The sequence below is a fragment of the Notothenia coriiceps genome, unplaced genomic scaffold (assembly GCF_000735185.1).
Source record: "Notothenia coriiceps isolate Sejong01 unplaced genomic scaffold, NC01 NC01_scaffold00010967, whole genome shotgun sequence".
Lineage (NCBI taxonomy): Eukaryota > Metazoa > Chordata > Actinopteri > Perciformes > Nototheniidae > Notothenia > Notothenia coriiceps.
Genome location: NW_011343668.1, coordinates 72,514 through 88,452, shown reverse-complemented (window position 1 = coordinate 88,452; position 15,939 = coordinate 72,514). Strand labels below are relative to the sequence as shown.

Sequence of the window (15,939 nt, the reverse complement as noted above, 5' to 3'; positions counted from 1 at the left end):
GTGAATTCACTTCTCCCAAATCCCTATATTTTTTTGATCCAAATGTTGTGTCTGTTGTTACCATGATATATACATTATATAAATGTGTGTGTTTGTGAACACTGCCTTGTCCTGTGCAGATCTCCTAGGTTCATGCGTAAGCCATTGGAAGTCAGTGATCTCCTGAGTAGGCTGAGGTAAAAAAAAAAACAAGCAGACGTGGCCTATGCATCATGGGACAGAGCATGCATGGCCACGCTGATGCAAAACCAGAGTGAAAAAGAGATTTGTTTTACTGAGGCTGAAACAGCTGACTCTACGTCTTCGTGCTGATGAAAGCTTGGGTAGCTGTTTCTGCGCTAACAGCATGATGAATAACGAAGCCGCTCTAGCTACAGTTCAGGTCGGACTTATGCTCTAACAGTTGTTATTATTAAACATCAAGTCATACAAGTCATATTTTAAGATTCTTCGTTTTGCATGGGATCTCCTAGTTAGGCATGAGTCTCTCAAACTGAAGAGAGAATCAGTTTTCCTCAAAACAAAGATATGAAGATGTGTTCAGGGGCTTCTGGTCTGTTTTTGGAGATGCTGCAGAACACCATGTTTAAATGCAGTGTTTTCTAAATGTGCAGCATGACAGCATGGAAAGGTCTGAGCTTCAAAGGGTTTCATGTAGTCTTCAGTTGTAGTCTAACCTTTACTAACACATAGATTTCAACCTGACTTCCTCACTCACTGACTTTCAGGCAGTGTTGGGTTGGATGCAGGCCTCCTATCTCAGCTTTATGGAATGAGTTTGGCATAAATCCTGCATGAAAGCCCACTTTTCTCTTTGTTTGTCCAAGCAGAGATGCACAGCACACCTTAAAGGAATTTCATTTTTAATGTTTCTGCAAGGAATCATCATGTTAACATTTATTTTCTCCATGTTTTTAAGTGCATGTCATCTCATTGGTCTTGAAAAGATGCACATTGTAAGATGGCAAAGTAAACACATATTTGATATTGTACACACAATAGCTAGCTAACAGCAGACATGTTCTCTGTTTTTAGGCAGTCTTTACAATACTGTGCATCACTGGCTTAATCCCTCTCTTTTTTTACATGTTTCTCACTTTGCTTGTGAAATTATTCGTTCAAAACAGACATTAGTAGAAATGACTGCATTTGAAAAATAACCTGAATCCACGGTTATCAGAATATCTTCAAAAATATTTTGTTAGATTTTATTCAAATTAGAGATTTATTTATATCACAGTCTGAACAAGTTGTATGCATATTTCTCTCTACAGCCACATTCAGTACACCTTAAACTCCAGATAATATGACTTCAAATTGGACAGTGTTAGAACATGCACACATGCAGACACTTCAGATAAAAAGCAGACATTTTATTCTTGTTTTGCACACTTCTCCCCAACCCAACCATCCCGCTTCTGTCTTGTTGTCATTGTGTTGTTCATGTTCCTTTGTGTTGTGTCGGTCAGATCTGCCGCTCCAGACCTCCACAAGCTGAATGAGGACGGAGAGCTGTGGCTGGTTAATCAGGGCTTAAAGGAAACCATCAGGTGTTTTTATTTGAGCATGAAGCGTTTGCCTTCTCACAGGAAAGGATGTGTGCTGCTGTTGTTTCTTCATTCATGTACTTCCTCTTTCTTTCGCTGTATCAACTGTTCAGAGTTTTCTCTCACAGCTAACTTTCAATGTTGTCCAACTTAACAGTTTTAGGACGTATACTGAGACAGCTTGTGTTTTGGTTTGACTAAGAGATCCTCTAAACTAATTTAAAAGCTGGTTTAAGGCAAAACATATGGCGCTTTTCCACTGCAGCACATTGCAAGGTTTAAGAGGGCCCGTTTTTGCTTTTCCACTAGGGCTAGTTCCGGCTCAGGGCTACTTTTTCACCTTTTTTCTGGCCGTCCAAAATCGAGGTTCTTACCGGGCCAACAACCGGGCTGAATATGCTAAACTCGACTGCTGAATGGTCAGTGAGAATCGCTGGCAAGGGGGCTACAACTACAACAAAATGAACACATTTTACCGTGATTTATGTGTGTGTTCTGAATGGAGATCGGATCGATCAACGTATATGCTCCGACCGTCCACACTCACAACAACGGCCTACAGACATAAATAAACCAGCGACTGTATTCACCATGACACAGACAGTCTGTGGTTTGTACTTGTTTAACTTTTGTCTAGTTTCTGAACAGATAGGAGGAGCTGTAAGCTCTGAGTGCTAACAGCTAACGGCTGATATTATGGTTTTGTGGTTCGCATTGAAGATGACGTCACAGCAGTTTTACGCAGCTTCGCTCCGCCCGCCGAACAGCCGACCTCCCCGGCTACACTTCGTTATTATAGTTACTACACCAGTTCCTAAACTGTAATGGAAACGCAGCATAAAGTGAGCCTGGCCTAACCATACCGTACTAAGCCGGGCTAGGTGCTGCAGTGGAAATGCGCCACAACACACGTTATTTCGTAACAGCGACTAAAGTCTGTTGTATTAAAGTGTGTCATGTAGTCTACTTAGGTACTCTCTATATTTGTGGCACAACAGAACATGTTCACTCTTCCCCACACAGCTCTTTACATGGTTGTTTTATCCATAGAAAACTCCGCATAGAAGCTGCATTATTTAAAGCAATTTATAAAAACAAATTGAATTGTTTTTCCCTTTTGTGTATTGTGCATCAGACATTGCCTCCATCCTTCCACTAACCTTGTTTTACTCAGTTATGAGTGACAGCCTGTTAAATTGTACAGTAACTACTGTACTGCAAAGATCCTAGAGAGGGAGTAGATCAGTCGTGTTTTATCACTTACATCTTACTAACTGATGCACAAGAAGTCAAAACAAGGCGGGAAACCCTCCTTATTCCTGACATTCAAAACAAACCCTAATAATTGTTTAGGTATAATATTTGACTTTATTCTGATCACTCAAGGCCTGTCTAGCTCCTCTTTCCAATGTTACTCTTAACATAACACATGAAGAGAAGTACCTTAGAGAATTTAAAACAAGACAACTATTTAAATTTGAAGGGTCCATGAACAGTTTTTGAAGGAGGCCCCAACTTCAGCTGGAGCAATCAACGTTTAACTGTTTTTTTGTTGGTTTTTTTTACTTTTCAAGAAAGTGAATTTTTATTAACGATCCATGTACGAAATTCATCAAATTTAAAAAAACCAGCAAACAACTATTTTCGTTGTTAAGATGCAGTGGAGTAATGTGTTCTCTAAGAAGTAAATACATATTTGTGTTTACTCAAATCTAATCAGCGGTGGATGCATGTTGTTCATGTGGAGAGCCGTGTGCAGGGAATCCCTCCATCTTAGATATGCTCTGAATTTCCTATTCAGCCCCTTTTTAATGAAGCAGCATATTTAAGAAAAAGTGTTCAGAGAGCTGGGCTGCTGGTAATGTCTGCACAGCATGCTCCTGCGTCACCATGCTGTGGTGAAATCCTCTCTCACTGTCATATGAAGTTTCATTCACACAATAACGCTGATTTGTTTCCCCTTTTCTCCCATTTGTGCCCTCTCACACTCTTTCGTCTATCCCACTCCATCCTCCTCCTCACTTCTCGTCCCTCATCCCTACCCTCCTTCCTTCACCCCCCCCCTCAGGTTACTGGAGCACCAGCTTCAGACTCAGCGGCGAGGCTACGATAACGATGTGGAGTCGTTGCGTGGCGAGCTGCAGAACGTGAAGGAGGACAACAACCGCCAGCAGCAGCTCTTAGCCCAGAACCTGCAGCTGCCTCCAGAGGCCCGCATCGAGGCCAGCCTGCAGCACGAGATCACCCGCCTCACCAACGAGAACCTGGTACGCTGAACACACACACACACACACACACACACACACACACACACACACACACACACACACACACACACACACACACACACTACAGGCAGATGAACAGCGGTAACTCTAACCCAGGGGTGTCCAAACTACGTCCCGGGGGCCCAAATGCGGCCCACGGGCCATTTTGAATCGGCCCTCACTCAGCAAATTCAAAAAAGTATAATGACTTAAGTATAATAAACTTCTGCCTGCTTTACTTCTTAAATATATATGTTCATATATATTACACAAATGTACATAACAACCTTGAAATATACCCTTCATATTTCCCCTTATGATAAGGGGTTAAGGTTAGGGTCAGGGAATGAGCTGCTAACAAACCTAATGAAGCCCTATGCAGAGCTGGGATGTAGGCTGTTTTTTTTCTTAAAGCATTTTCAAGTATCAAGAATAATTTACCTACATTGGATTGACTTTTCCAACTTATAACTTAACTTATGAGGCAATAAACCTCTCCTCCCAGACTGGCCCAGCCCTTCGCATATTTCTCTGTGTGGCCCTCGGTGAAAAAAGTTTGGACACCCCTGCTCTAACCTGTACTGCAGTTTCAGTATACTTTTCCCTACTTTCAGATAGTTGGTATTGCTCAATTTTCAAGACTCTAAAGTTGACATTTTGGGAAATATGCATGTTAGCTTGCTCGTTGACAATCAGTTTAGAGAATGGTCTCTCCCAAAATGTCATACCACTGCCTCAAAGATGAAGCCTTTAAATCTGTTACACTTATTATTGCCTTCCAATTGCAGCAAAGATGCAGAAAGAGATGCTTGTTGTGTCATCTCAGTTTGTTCTTAGTTAATTTCAGAAAATGACTTGAATGCTAGGGTATTAGTAAGTTAATGTCTCATCTTTTCTCTTCTCAAGCACAAAAATACTTTGGGGGACGACTCTAACTGTGCACAAAAAGGCAGAATTACTGTTTACCAAAGTCCTTCATATAGATGGCATAAGATATCAACATTTGTTATATACAAAATACTGCTTTCAGCAGTAAGGGAATTGCTGCGTTATTCCTGCTATGCATCCAGAGCACAATCTTCAGAAAAGAAAAGTAAAGATTGGTAATACATGACTCTGGTGCCTTTAAACCAGAATCTACATCTACATAAAACAACATACGCATACAGACTTAGTGCTTTCTTAAAACACAAGCGAAATGCAGTTATATTGTGATGATTATAAAACAGAGAGTGACAAACTACCAGACAGTTCTGAAGGACAGTTACATTTCATGTATCATGGGTTGGTGGTGTCCTTCCCACCTGGGTCTCCCACTGAAAAACTGAATCACTGTCACACACACTCATCTGCGTGTTGGGTGTCACCTGACAGGAGCTCCTGGCTGAAGACCCCGAAGCATCCAGAGAGGCTCGAGTCAAGATTTTACGACGGATGGTTGTATGTAGAGTGTGTGTGTGCGCGTGTATGTTTGCATGTGTCAGAACTAACGGATGTTGTGTGTTTTGAATGAAACGGCGCTGAGTGTTGCTCTAACTCTCCACAGCGGCGTCTTCTAACTCAGAGGAGCAGCTCTGCAGCATTCTCTCGTTTTCTAACAGCCACCGAGTCCTGAAACTTTGCTTCCTCTGAAAACAAAAAAATCAATACAGCAGCTCTTACGTTGATTCAACCTTCCCCTTCCCTGCTCTTTCTGTTTGTTTGTCTGTTTCAAAGACTTTGGCTGATGCAAAGCCCGCAGCTGATTTACAAAAGTGTATGTTTTTAACCACTGGGGGGCGACAGCGTGAAGCTCTCTTAGAATTCAGAAGCTTTCCCATGTCCTCACTATTCTCTATTTTTCTATCACTCCCAACCTTCAGGACCTAATGGAGCAGCTGGAGAAACAGGACCGAACCATCCGCAAGCTGAAGAAGCAGCTGAAGGTTTACTCCAAGAGGATCGGAGAGATGGGAGGTAAGGGAGAAACCATGGGTCAGCAGAGGATTAAGAGTATGTACGTTTGATCATAACGGTACAACATATAGCCTGATGTTTTATGTCTTGTGTTTCACAGCGGGTCAAACCGAGGGACAGACGTCTCCGGGACAGGTGGTGGATGAGCCGATTCATCCTGTCAACATTCCCCGCAGGGAGAAAGATTTCCAAGGGATGCTGGAGTACAACAAGGAGGATGAGCTCAAACTGGTCAAGAACCTCATCCTGGGTGAGACCTTACTATAAAGAGCATTAACACGAGTCATCACACATCCTGAATAATCATTGACTCCAAATAGGTCATTCAAGGACGCTTTGGGCTCTGTCTCAAGTTGCATTTTGAGGATTTAACTTGGAACTGTTTTACTTTTTAAGATAACTTGAAAATCGCTCAATTCCATTTATCAATTAAAGCTGCTAGAATAAAGATTAGGCACGTTCACACCAAGCACTTTTCCCACAAAGGTTCCTGAGAACTCTTTAGTTCTCATGAACTAAGTACAGATCGCGTTCACACCGGAAATTAGTTCCTGGGGGTGGATTAGGCAAATGAAGCCGCTGACGTCACTTCTTCTTCTTCTGCTTTGGGTTTACTGGCAGGCCGCAAACAACTTCACGGCGTATACTGCCGCCCAAAATCCCCGGCCGGAAGTCCCCGGAGTTGGGGACTGGCTTATTATACATCCATGACTGGCTTCAGTAGAAACTGCTGGGCCTTCCGAGTAAACGGCCAGAACGCCGACACCTCCTCATCTCCACCGCTCCCATGTTTTATTTTGTGTTGTCATAAGTTAGTCTCTCTCCGTTGGTGCGCTTGGCTAATGCTAATGCTAATAACGCTAATGCTAATAATGCAATGCGAGGATAATAAAATGGCGGCTTCACAAAAGTTTTTGGGAGTTTGACGGGGCGTGGTTTGCAATCCGCCCAGCCAATCCGACACAGGAACCTTTTTCTCCCACGAAAGTCCCTGCTCTCTAGCAGAGACTGAAAAGGGGGTAAAAAAGGTTCTCTAGAACTAATTTAGTTCCTGGGACTTTTTGGTGTGAACGCAACTAAATCGTAGTTCTCAGGAACCTTTGTGGGAAAAGTACTTGGTGTGAATGCGCCTATTGTATCCACAGTTTCTCTAGTCGGAAACCATAAAGCTTTCGTAGAATATGAAGCTGAAGCTTGTCTCTGAATTCTTGATCACTGAACTCTTGTCTCTGCAGAGCTGAAGCCTCGAGGTGTAGCTGTGAATCTGATCCCAGGTCTGCCGGCCTACATCCTGTTCATGTGTCTGAGACATGCCGACTACGTCAATGATGACCAGAAGGTCCGCACCCTGCTCACCTCCACCATCAACAGTATCAAGAAGATCCTGAAGGTATGCATACTGTGTTTGTGTGTAGGGCAGTAGTTCTTATATAAAGCTGAATGATGATGTCAATCCTACAAAGAAAGGGTGATAAGAGTTTCCCGGGCGATCTGTACACAGTTGATTAGTACTTGTAGCATTTACATGTCCCCGGTAAGTGTTGAGTAAATGTGTTTTAAAGGTAATAGCTGAATCTGTTTCTTCTTTATTTGAATCAAGATGCTTCAAAGGCTGCTTCTCAGTCATCCGGGGGACGAAATGACTCTGATAGGTCTTGATTATGAATATAACCTGCTGATTTACTGACTTAATTTGTTCTTTCAGAAACGAGGAGACGACTTTGAGACCGTCTCCTTCTGGCTATCCAACACCTGCCGTTTCTTGCATTGCCTCAAACAGTACAGCGGAGACGAGGTGAGACTGACACAACACCAACAGAGAAACTCTCTCAAATATGTACACAGTCATGACTCATGAAGAAGGATTGTTAGAATTCTACATTATTGTTTTTAATTAAACAAGAACAGTTGTAACCCTGTATCTGCCTGTGTGTTCGTGTCAGGCCTTCATGAAGCACAACACGACGAGGCAGAACGAACACTGTCTGTCCAACTTCGACCTGGCAGAGTACCGACAGGTGATCAGCGACCTGGCCATCCAGATCTACCAGCAGCTCATCAAGTGCATGGAGAACATCCTGCAGCCCAGTATAGGTGTGTGCATGAACACGTCTGAGTGTGTGTGCTACTGCTAGGGTTGGGGATCACCAGAAGTATCACTATACCATTGTAATATAAAAAGTATACAAATTGCGACTTTGTAATATACAACAAACATTGCAATGTATTTATTTTTCAAGTGCAAATTAGAGAATAGAGTTTAATTACATTTTTAGTTGATTTTATTGCAGAAAAAATCGGATTGTCAAGCAGGCAGACTTGTCAACACTGCCAAAAAAAAAAGTAATGACAAAGTGTCAGTTTTACATTATAAAATGTCCAACTTATCGAATGCATATGTATTTTTTTTAAAGTTAGATTTGTTTTTATAATATTGATAGTTTATGTAATGAAAGATTAACTTTGTCACATGAACGAACAAGACTTGGTGTTCGCGTATTCATTGACCATGCAATATCATGATGCTTTGATTACCCACTCCTAGCTTCTACAAGCTAATGCTACAGTAGAATAATGTCATTTCCACTTAATAATAATACATTGTGATTTCATTGTTCTTTTCCTGGTGCTCAAAGATGCTTTACAAGCAAGTAAAGAAAAATAACAAAAGCTAATAAAGTAAAAAGTGCTAAGTTCAGAGGAGTAGGAGTTGAAGGCAACAGTACTTACAGTAAAGTACCTGTGTGTGTTCCCTGCAGTGTCTGGCATGCTGGAGCACGAGACCATCCAGGGCGTGTCGGGGGTGAAGCCCACGGGTCTCCGTAAGAGGACGTCCAGCATCGCGGACGAGGGCACCTACACCCTGGACTCCATCCTGCGGCAGCTCAGCGCCTTCCACTCCACCATGTGCCAGCACGGCACCGACCCCGAGCTCATGAAGCAGGTGGTGAAGCAGCAGTTTTACATAATCGGGGCTGTCACCCTCAACAACCTGCTGCTGCGCAAAGACATGTGCTCCTGGAGCAAAGGCATGCAGATCAGGTGAGACAAGGGGCTGCTGGGAGGGAGACTGCTCTGCTTTATGTGTTGTGAACACTTAAAGGGGAGTCAAATTCAATTTAGTCGAGGGCCACATTAGTGTTATGGTTGCACTCGAAAGGCCGGTTGTAACGTTAAGACTTTATAAATATGCATGTATAAATATATCATATATATAAAATAATGTATTATATTACATTATTACCTCTGCATTGGATTATTATCGGATAGGGTAATAACTTCATAATCAACCACGTCTGAAAGCAGAAGTCTAGGGCAAATAATTGCAAGTCTCTTCAGTGCACAGGTCACAAAACGAGATGCATTGTGGGATATGTAGTTTATGGGCAACGTGCTTCTGTAAAGCGACATTTAACCTTGAGTTTGACACCCCTGATTAGGAGGGATAGTTTACGCCAAACTCAAAAAGACATATTTCAGTCTAGATTGTTTCAGGTGTGTTTTCACAATTTTGACTGCAGAGCAGTATGCTTTCTCTGGAATATAAGCAGGAGTGCAAGAAGTACTCTGACTTAAAGTATACAAGTTATTACAATTATTTTCTTTATTTTACTTACTTTGCAACTTATTTTTTTAGATTGTTTAAGTTCGCTCCTACAGATACCAAAGCAAATTCCTTGTTTGTGTAAACGCACCTGGCAATAAACTTGATTCTGATCATTCTTGAACTGAAAATGCTACTTTAGTGGAAGTACATAAGTTTTATCAGCAAAATGTATCAAAACTAAAAGTACTCGATATGCCTAATTTCTCTTTTCACAATATTTTGTTATTACAAAAAATAACATTCAGTTTTTATTATCAATAAATACATATAATTTAAACAATGTAGTTTGTGATTGTTGAGCCAGTTTTTCTTGGTGTTAGGAATGTTATGCTTTTGGTTGATTGCGCTTATCATAAATCACTTAAGCATGAGCTAAATAAAATGTATTGTAATGTAATCGTGTGTGTGTGTGTGTGTGTGTGTGTGTGTAGGTACAACGTAAGCCAGCTTGAGGAGTGGCTCAGGGACAAAGGGCTGATGGTGTGCGGGGCGAAGGAAACGCTGGAGCCTCTAATCCAGGCCGCTCAGCTGCTGCAGGTAAAGAAGAAGACCGACGAGGACGCCGAGGCCATCTGCTCCATGTGCCTGGCCCTCACCACGGCTCAGGTACACTGTCCTACAACACTGCATTCAGAGAAACCAGACAAGATGCCTCTGTCCGTCTGAACGCTAAGAAATGTGTTTGTAACTGTCTGTGTTTTGTCTCTTTCAGATTGTGAAGGTCCTAAACCTTTATACACCAGTCAACGAGTTTGAGGAGAGGGTATCAGTGTCATTCATACGAACCATACAGGTAATTCACTCCTGCAGTATTAATACAAAACTGTTTTCTGGACATATGAATGCAACATATGTACGATTTTAAAATCAGGAAACCGCCAATCTAGTAATGCTCATTTTAATTTGATAGTAAGTAACTTCAGCCTTCATGTGGCAAATGCACTTTAGCACTGTTGCTAATTAATTTGAACTTGCTACAAAATTGGCAGAGCGTTGTGTTTACTGCTTTTTCACTTCACTTTTCTACGTTCCAAGTTATCACTGGGTACAAACATCAGATTAATATTTTTAAATGCAAGGAATGAAAAATAAAAGTTGCAAGATGACTGCCTAGCAATTATGCAAAGCACTAGAAAGTGCAAAGCTACTGGAACGCACTGAACCCTATTAAGAATATCTCTGTATGAATGTGACTGCATATGATATAATTCCCTGCTCTTCCTGTGCTCTCTTATTTTTCCATTCAGACTCGTTTGCGCGACCGTTGTGTGAGTCCCCAGTTGTTGATGGACACCAAGATGATTTACCCGGTCACCTTCCCATTCAGCCCGTCCTCACTTGCCCTGGAAACCATCCAGGTCCCCAGCTCTCTTAACCTGGCCTTCCTCACACGTGTCTAAACTCAACAGGAAGGCGGAGAAGATGACGTAGTGGCCACATGACACTCACTAGCCCACAAAGACTACAAAGAAAATTAAAAGCGTTGAACACACTCAAAAATGAACACGATTTGAGCAGTTATTTAAAAAATAAAAAAAAGCTTCTAATTCAAAACACGGTTTCCAGTAAAAAATCGCTGGTCTGAATCTGGATACTGACACACAAAAATTAAACCCTCAAACACAACCACATGCTGAACTCTCAACATGCATCTGTACAAAACATACATCCTCTGAACGTACACATGCACGCCTTCACTTCTGTCTCACAAAACACACAGATGCACTCGCTGGTTTAAATGTCACCATCCACTGCTTGTAAAACCGCTTGCCTCTTAGAGAAGCCACAGGGCCATATCAATGCCTCCTCGCGCTCCATCGAGTCCGTCTTAGTGGACCCCAGCTTCCAGATCTGTGTGTAAACTCGCTGTAAGATCTCGTCATCGTGTCGTTCCCCGGAGAGAATGTATATCGCCACACAAAGGAGTAGAGTCCTCAGAAAGAAAGTAACTTGATGAGGTTGGTATGTCGGGTCTCAAAGTGAGTTTTGAGTCCGCATATGAAGCTTTGAGTGATAGCCATGCTAAAGTTAGCTCTCTCCACCCCCATGTTGAGTTAACCTGGACCGGCCTTCCTCTCTGAAAACAGTCAAGACAACACAGAACTCATCGTCTGTACTATATCATTTATACATATATAAATATGAATAATATATATATCGTGTATTTTATTTATTGCATTTAACTCCGTCCCCACCCTCCCTCTTTGAGATTAGAAGCTTTCTCCTCCTATATATGAAGGATAGGATTCCCGAGATAATCGGCTCCATTGTTAAATATTTACGTCTATCAGGTAAATGATGTAGGCCTAGTGTAGTGCCAGCAGAGATGATTATTTCTTAGGTCAAGTCTTAAGTTAACTGTCGCATTGCCATGGTTACCCTGCATTTCCTGCAGATGAAGTGTAGCACGGGTTTTAACTGAGGAGAGATTTAGAAAGTTGAAGCTTTGACAAAGGTTTAACCTGCTGCAGTCTGTACTGTTATGTGACCAGAGCTCAGAGGAAACACTGGCACAAAGATATGAAGTCACTCTCTCACACATTTCTCACTGCTGAATCACCGAGGGGGGGGGGGTTGCACTGCGTACGCTTTACTCTCTCTTCTCGTCTTCTCTGGTCAAAGCCTGTTTTGTTATCATCAATGTGGAACTATTTATTTCAGTATCATCATTTTCTGTTGTGTATATCGTGAAGAAGCCATGTATCACTGAGCAGACAGGACAGAAAAGGTCTCTTGGGGGTTCGTCTTGGATGTGTCCATCTTTACAACATTTGTATCTGCTTTATTCCCACAAAGACCACAAACCGCAGCTTTGGAGAGCGATTCCTCTCCTCTCTTTTCATTCATGTCCGTCCTATGCCTTCCTGTTCAGCGGCCAAGACAACACAACATGGGCCTTTTATTACCAAAAACAACAGAATAGGTGCAGCTGTTTTCCATTCCAATTGCACTGCACGGTTAAATTAAGGGTTTGCTGACATTTTCTTTTTGGTGCACGATATGTTTTGGTCCAGATATCCAGTCATATTTAGGACTTTCCTTCAACTATGATATTACACCTCACCTGCTACAACTCAGCATGGATACATTGCTGCTGCTGCCCTCATACAACCAGCATGCGCTTTGCTTTACTAGTCAGTAGAAATACAACTTCAAACTTTTGTTGTTTGTTTCTACAAAGAAACATCGATGTAGTCTTCTGATTGGAGAGTGAGGGAATCTGCCCATGTTGTTACAGAAAGTGTTTTGTCTGCGTTCACATTGTCCTCGCTGCACTTTTTCCCCCCGTTTACTTCCTGTTTTGCCATTAGTATTAACAGCCAACCCAATTTGCCTCTTACCCTCATGTGAACCTTACTTTGTCCTAAAGGCCTTTCACAAACATATTTCACTTTCATAGAATGTTTTTTTTTTTTAAAGGTGCTTAAATATATAGGTGGTTGTGAATCGTCTCCAAAAACTGAACTCGGTACGTTTTATTGGTTATGTTTTGTTTCTTCTAAAACCAACCAACATTCAACCAAATGTGTTTTGCATTTGAAATATCCGTGAACTTGCTCTTGTGAAGCTACAGTACATGCTGAGAAATATACATATTTAAACATCTTCAAATTTGTAAGTGGAGTAAAGAGAAGTTAGTGTGTGAAGTTTGTATTGCACTTGTATTTGAGAATAATTGAATATGCTCTCATTGGGACCACATGTTATCAATCTGCCTTTTTGTTACATTATTAGGTGGTTTCAAGTATGCTTTGTGTAAAGAGTACATATCTGTTGCAAGTAAGACGGTAACTGGAAGGAATTTATTTAACATATGAATGTTTTAAGTTGTTAATGAAGTGTTTTAGCTGCACATTTTTGGGCAAAGCCTTATTTGAATATTTGCTATCTGAGTGACTAAAACAAAATCGTCATTGTGTCACTCCAGGGTTTTTTTCCACTGTAAAATTAATATTAAATGTGATATTTTGTTCTGATAAGGTGTCCTTTTGGTCAACAGTTATTGCCACAGGGTTGCACTGTTTTGCCATTAGTCCAAAATGCATTTTTTAGACATTGCTGAGGAAGACAGATAAATAATAGATTGACAAGGACTGTAAAAAGAAACACTCCCAACACCTTCCTGCTGAACTGCAACCCATTAAGCTTCCTCTGCCACATTCCCTACGCGAGTGGGCGCTTCACTTCCTTAATCAGTGATTTATTTTTGCAGTTTTATTCAGACTATGAAATATTGCAAGCCACAGGAAGGAAGACACTTGTGATTTTTGTGGATGCAGCACCAGCTTTCTCACACTTGCTCAGACTATCCTTGTCGTCTGACATATTAAGAATAGTTTCAGTGGAGCGTTAGAAAACATTTACATTCATGTGCTTGTATTGTTGAGCAGCGTTGTTTCCCTGGGCTTTTCTTGGGCTGTCAAACAGAAATAAGTGTCATTCCTTCACTCTGCGTTTTTACACGAAGGGGAGAGTTGGTTGTACGATACGACGTAGACATTATAAATGACCATTGTTCTTATCAGCACTAGCGTTGATTGTGCCATTTTAAATATTGTTAAAAACGATCATAAATCATCACCTCAGCTGTCGTGGTACCGGTGTGAACACGCTGGTACCAGATGTTTCCTCTCTGACCCATGTGTACAAACTGGACTGTTTGTAGTTTCTGGTAGTTGTGCTTAGTGAATGTGTTCACCGTTAAGAAACTTGGAATAAATTGTCAAATCTGTAAAAGTAAAAATAAAAGAATACAGCATTGTTGGTTTGTCTCTGGGAGATTATTTCAGGTTTTTCTCAACAACTTTTAAAGGGACTCTAATGTGCAAATTTGTGCTACTATGACATGTGTGCTTTAATGTTCTAAAAAGGTCTTTATTTTTTCTCCAACCTGGTCTCACCAGAATGCATGACTCCACGACTCCTTAACACCGCATTGCGTGGTGGAGTCACGAACTTTGCTACATTTACGTGTCTGCACCACGCAAACAACGCCAATGTAAAGTGAATGAGGCTGCTTTGTCGTGGTGCACACACGCATTTCTACAACGTCCAGCAGTGAGCTTGTATGCTATAAAACGTTTTCAAAATCTACTTTATAGCTTGTTGTAGTAACTCACGGGAGGCTTCTTTTATTTTATTTGTATTCATAATAAAAAAATGTTTTCGTCAGAATGTATTATGGTGCATTAGTTACGAATTTTTGGAGAAAAAAACAGTGCATTGTGTGTAATACAAGTAACTGATTTTTATTAAATTAGTTTTTAAGGAAGGCCAGAGCTTCAGCTGTGTCAAATAGATTGTTCCCTTTAGTTAACGTTTTTTAAAAGAACATTATATTCCGATTTGATCATGTCCCCTTTATTGTATTACGGAGAGCAATGTGAGCGTCCAATCCCATTGGATAACGGAGGATTTTACACCCGGAAGTACTACTCTACTAGGTTATGGCTAGAAAGGATCCGTCTTGTGTAAAACTCTCGCGAGAGTTTGGCTGAATGTCACGTGGCTGAATGTTTACGTTTGGCAGGCAGCCTTTCAGTTACGATCGTTAACATCAGTGGGCCACAGCAAATGATGATGAGAAGTTAAACTATATATTAATTATGTCAATTACAGGGAGTGTGATTGTTGAAATAGGGTGTTAGCGGTCTTGCTGGTGTTCAAAGAAGAATGACAACACTGTAGATCACCAACACTATGGTTTATTTTTTATTCACAGGCAAGTCAACGTTGTTGCAGTAAAAGTCCCAAGATAACTCCTGGTGCAATAAAATGTTCCCTTGCAGTGTTTTACTATTATGTCTGATGTTTCTCTATTAATATTGCTGCTGCATTAATGTGTATGTTGCATCATGTTACTGCTGTAGATGTGTTTCCGAGCCGCTCCAATTACAACGAGAGTTACAACGAGAACGTGACGTCATATTTACACTAGACGGATCCTTTCTAGCCATAACCCTACTACTACTGTCGATTGATTTTACAGTGATGTCTGCACCACTCATCAACTCAAAAACACCAGATTATCCTTGTTGATTACACAACATTGATTGGTTTAAATTGTGTACAATGCTTTTTGTAATTTTCCCCTTCGATTCGGAGAAACAAATATTTGTTAAATAATTAGTTAGATAATATCTATATAAGATATAAGATATAAGATATAGATCTAGATAGATAGAACTAGTTATCTATATCTTAATTAATTATCTATATGGCGCTGGTTTGAAGGGACGAAGTCGTAACATCTTCACGTCTCCCAGCATGGTAAATCGTCACATGTTCACGTCTTGCCGTGATACCGGGTTGATCTTAGGACCTTTGCTTTTAATATTGATATGCTACCTCTGGCTGAAATTATTAAAAAAGAACGATCTAAGCTATCAAATATATGCAGACGACACCCATATTTATTTAAAATTACACCGTGTCTAATTTCGTTTTCTGTAATTCTTATTCTATTAATAATTTTTCCGTAATTTTTGTCCGTATTATGTCGTTTCCATTACTTTAATTTTATTTATTTATTTGTGTTCGTACCATGTCTTATGTTACTGAT

The 15,939-nt window shown here is 40.9% G+C and overlaps 1 protein-coding gene across 1 annotated transcript in view; it reads left to right on the top strand.

Annotated features, from left to right (window-relative positions):
* Window positions 1-14,138, top strand: part of LOC104946315 (unconventional myosin-Va-like) — a 66,217-nt gene extending 52,079 nt beyond the window's left edge. Inside the window, exons 18-28 of the mRNA XM_010772103.1 lie at window positions 3,616-3,814; window positions 5,189-5,254; window positions 5,677-5,770; window positions 5,871-6,020; window positions 7,006-7,160; window positions 7,476-7,565; window positions 7,714-7,864; window positions 8,530-8,812; window positions 9,809-9,983; window positions 10,090-10,170; window positions 10,625-14,138. Coding sequence (XP_010770405.1) covers window positions 3,616-3,814; window positions 5,189-5,254; window positions 5,677-5,770; window positions 5,871-6,020; window positions 7,006-7,160; window positions 7,476-7,565; window positions 7,714-7,864; window positions 8,530-8,812; window positions 9,809-9,983; window positions 10,090-10,170; window positions 10,625-10,777 — 1,597 coding nt within the window. The 3' untranslated portion in view covers window positions 10,778-14,138. The remainder of the gene's footprint in view (window positions 1-3,615; window positions 3,815-5,188; window positions 5,255-5,676; window positions 5,771-5,870; window positions 6,021-7,005; window positions 7,161-7,475; window positions 7,566-7,713; window positions 7,865-8,529; window positions 8,813-9,808; window positions 9,984-10,089; window positions 10,171-10,624) is intronic.
* The last annotated feature ends 1,801 nt before the right edge of the window (window positions 14,139-15,939 follow it).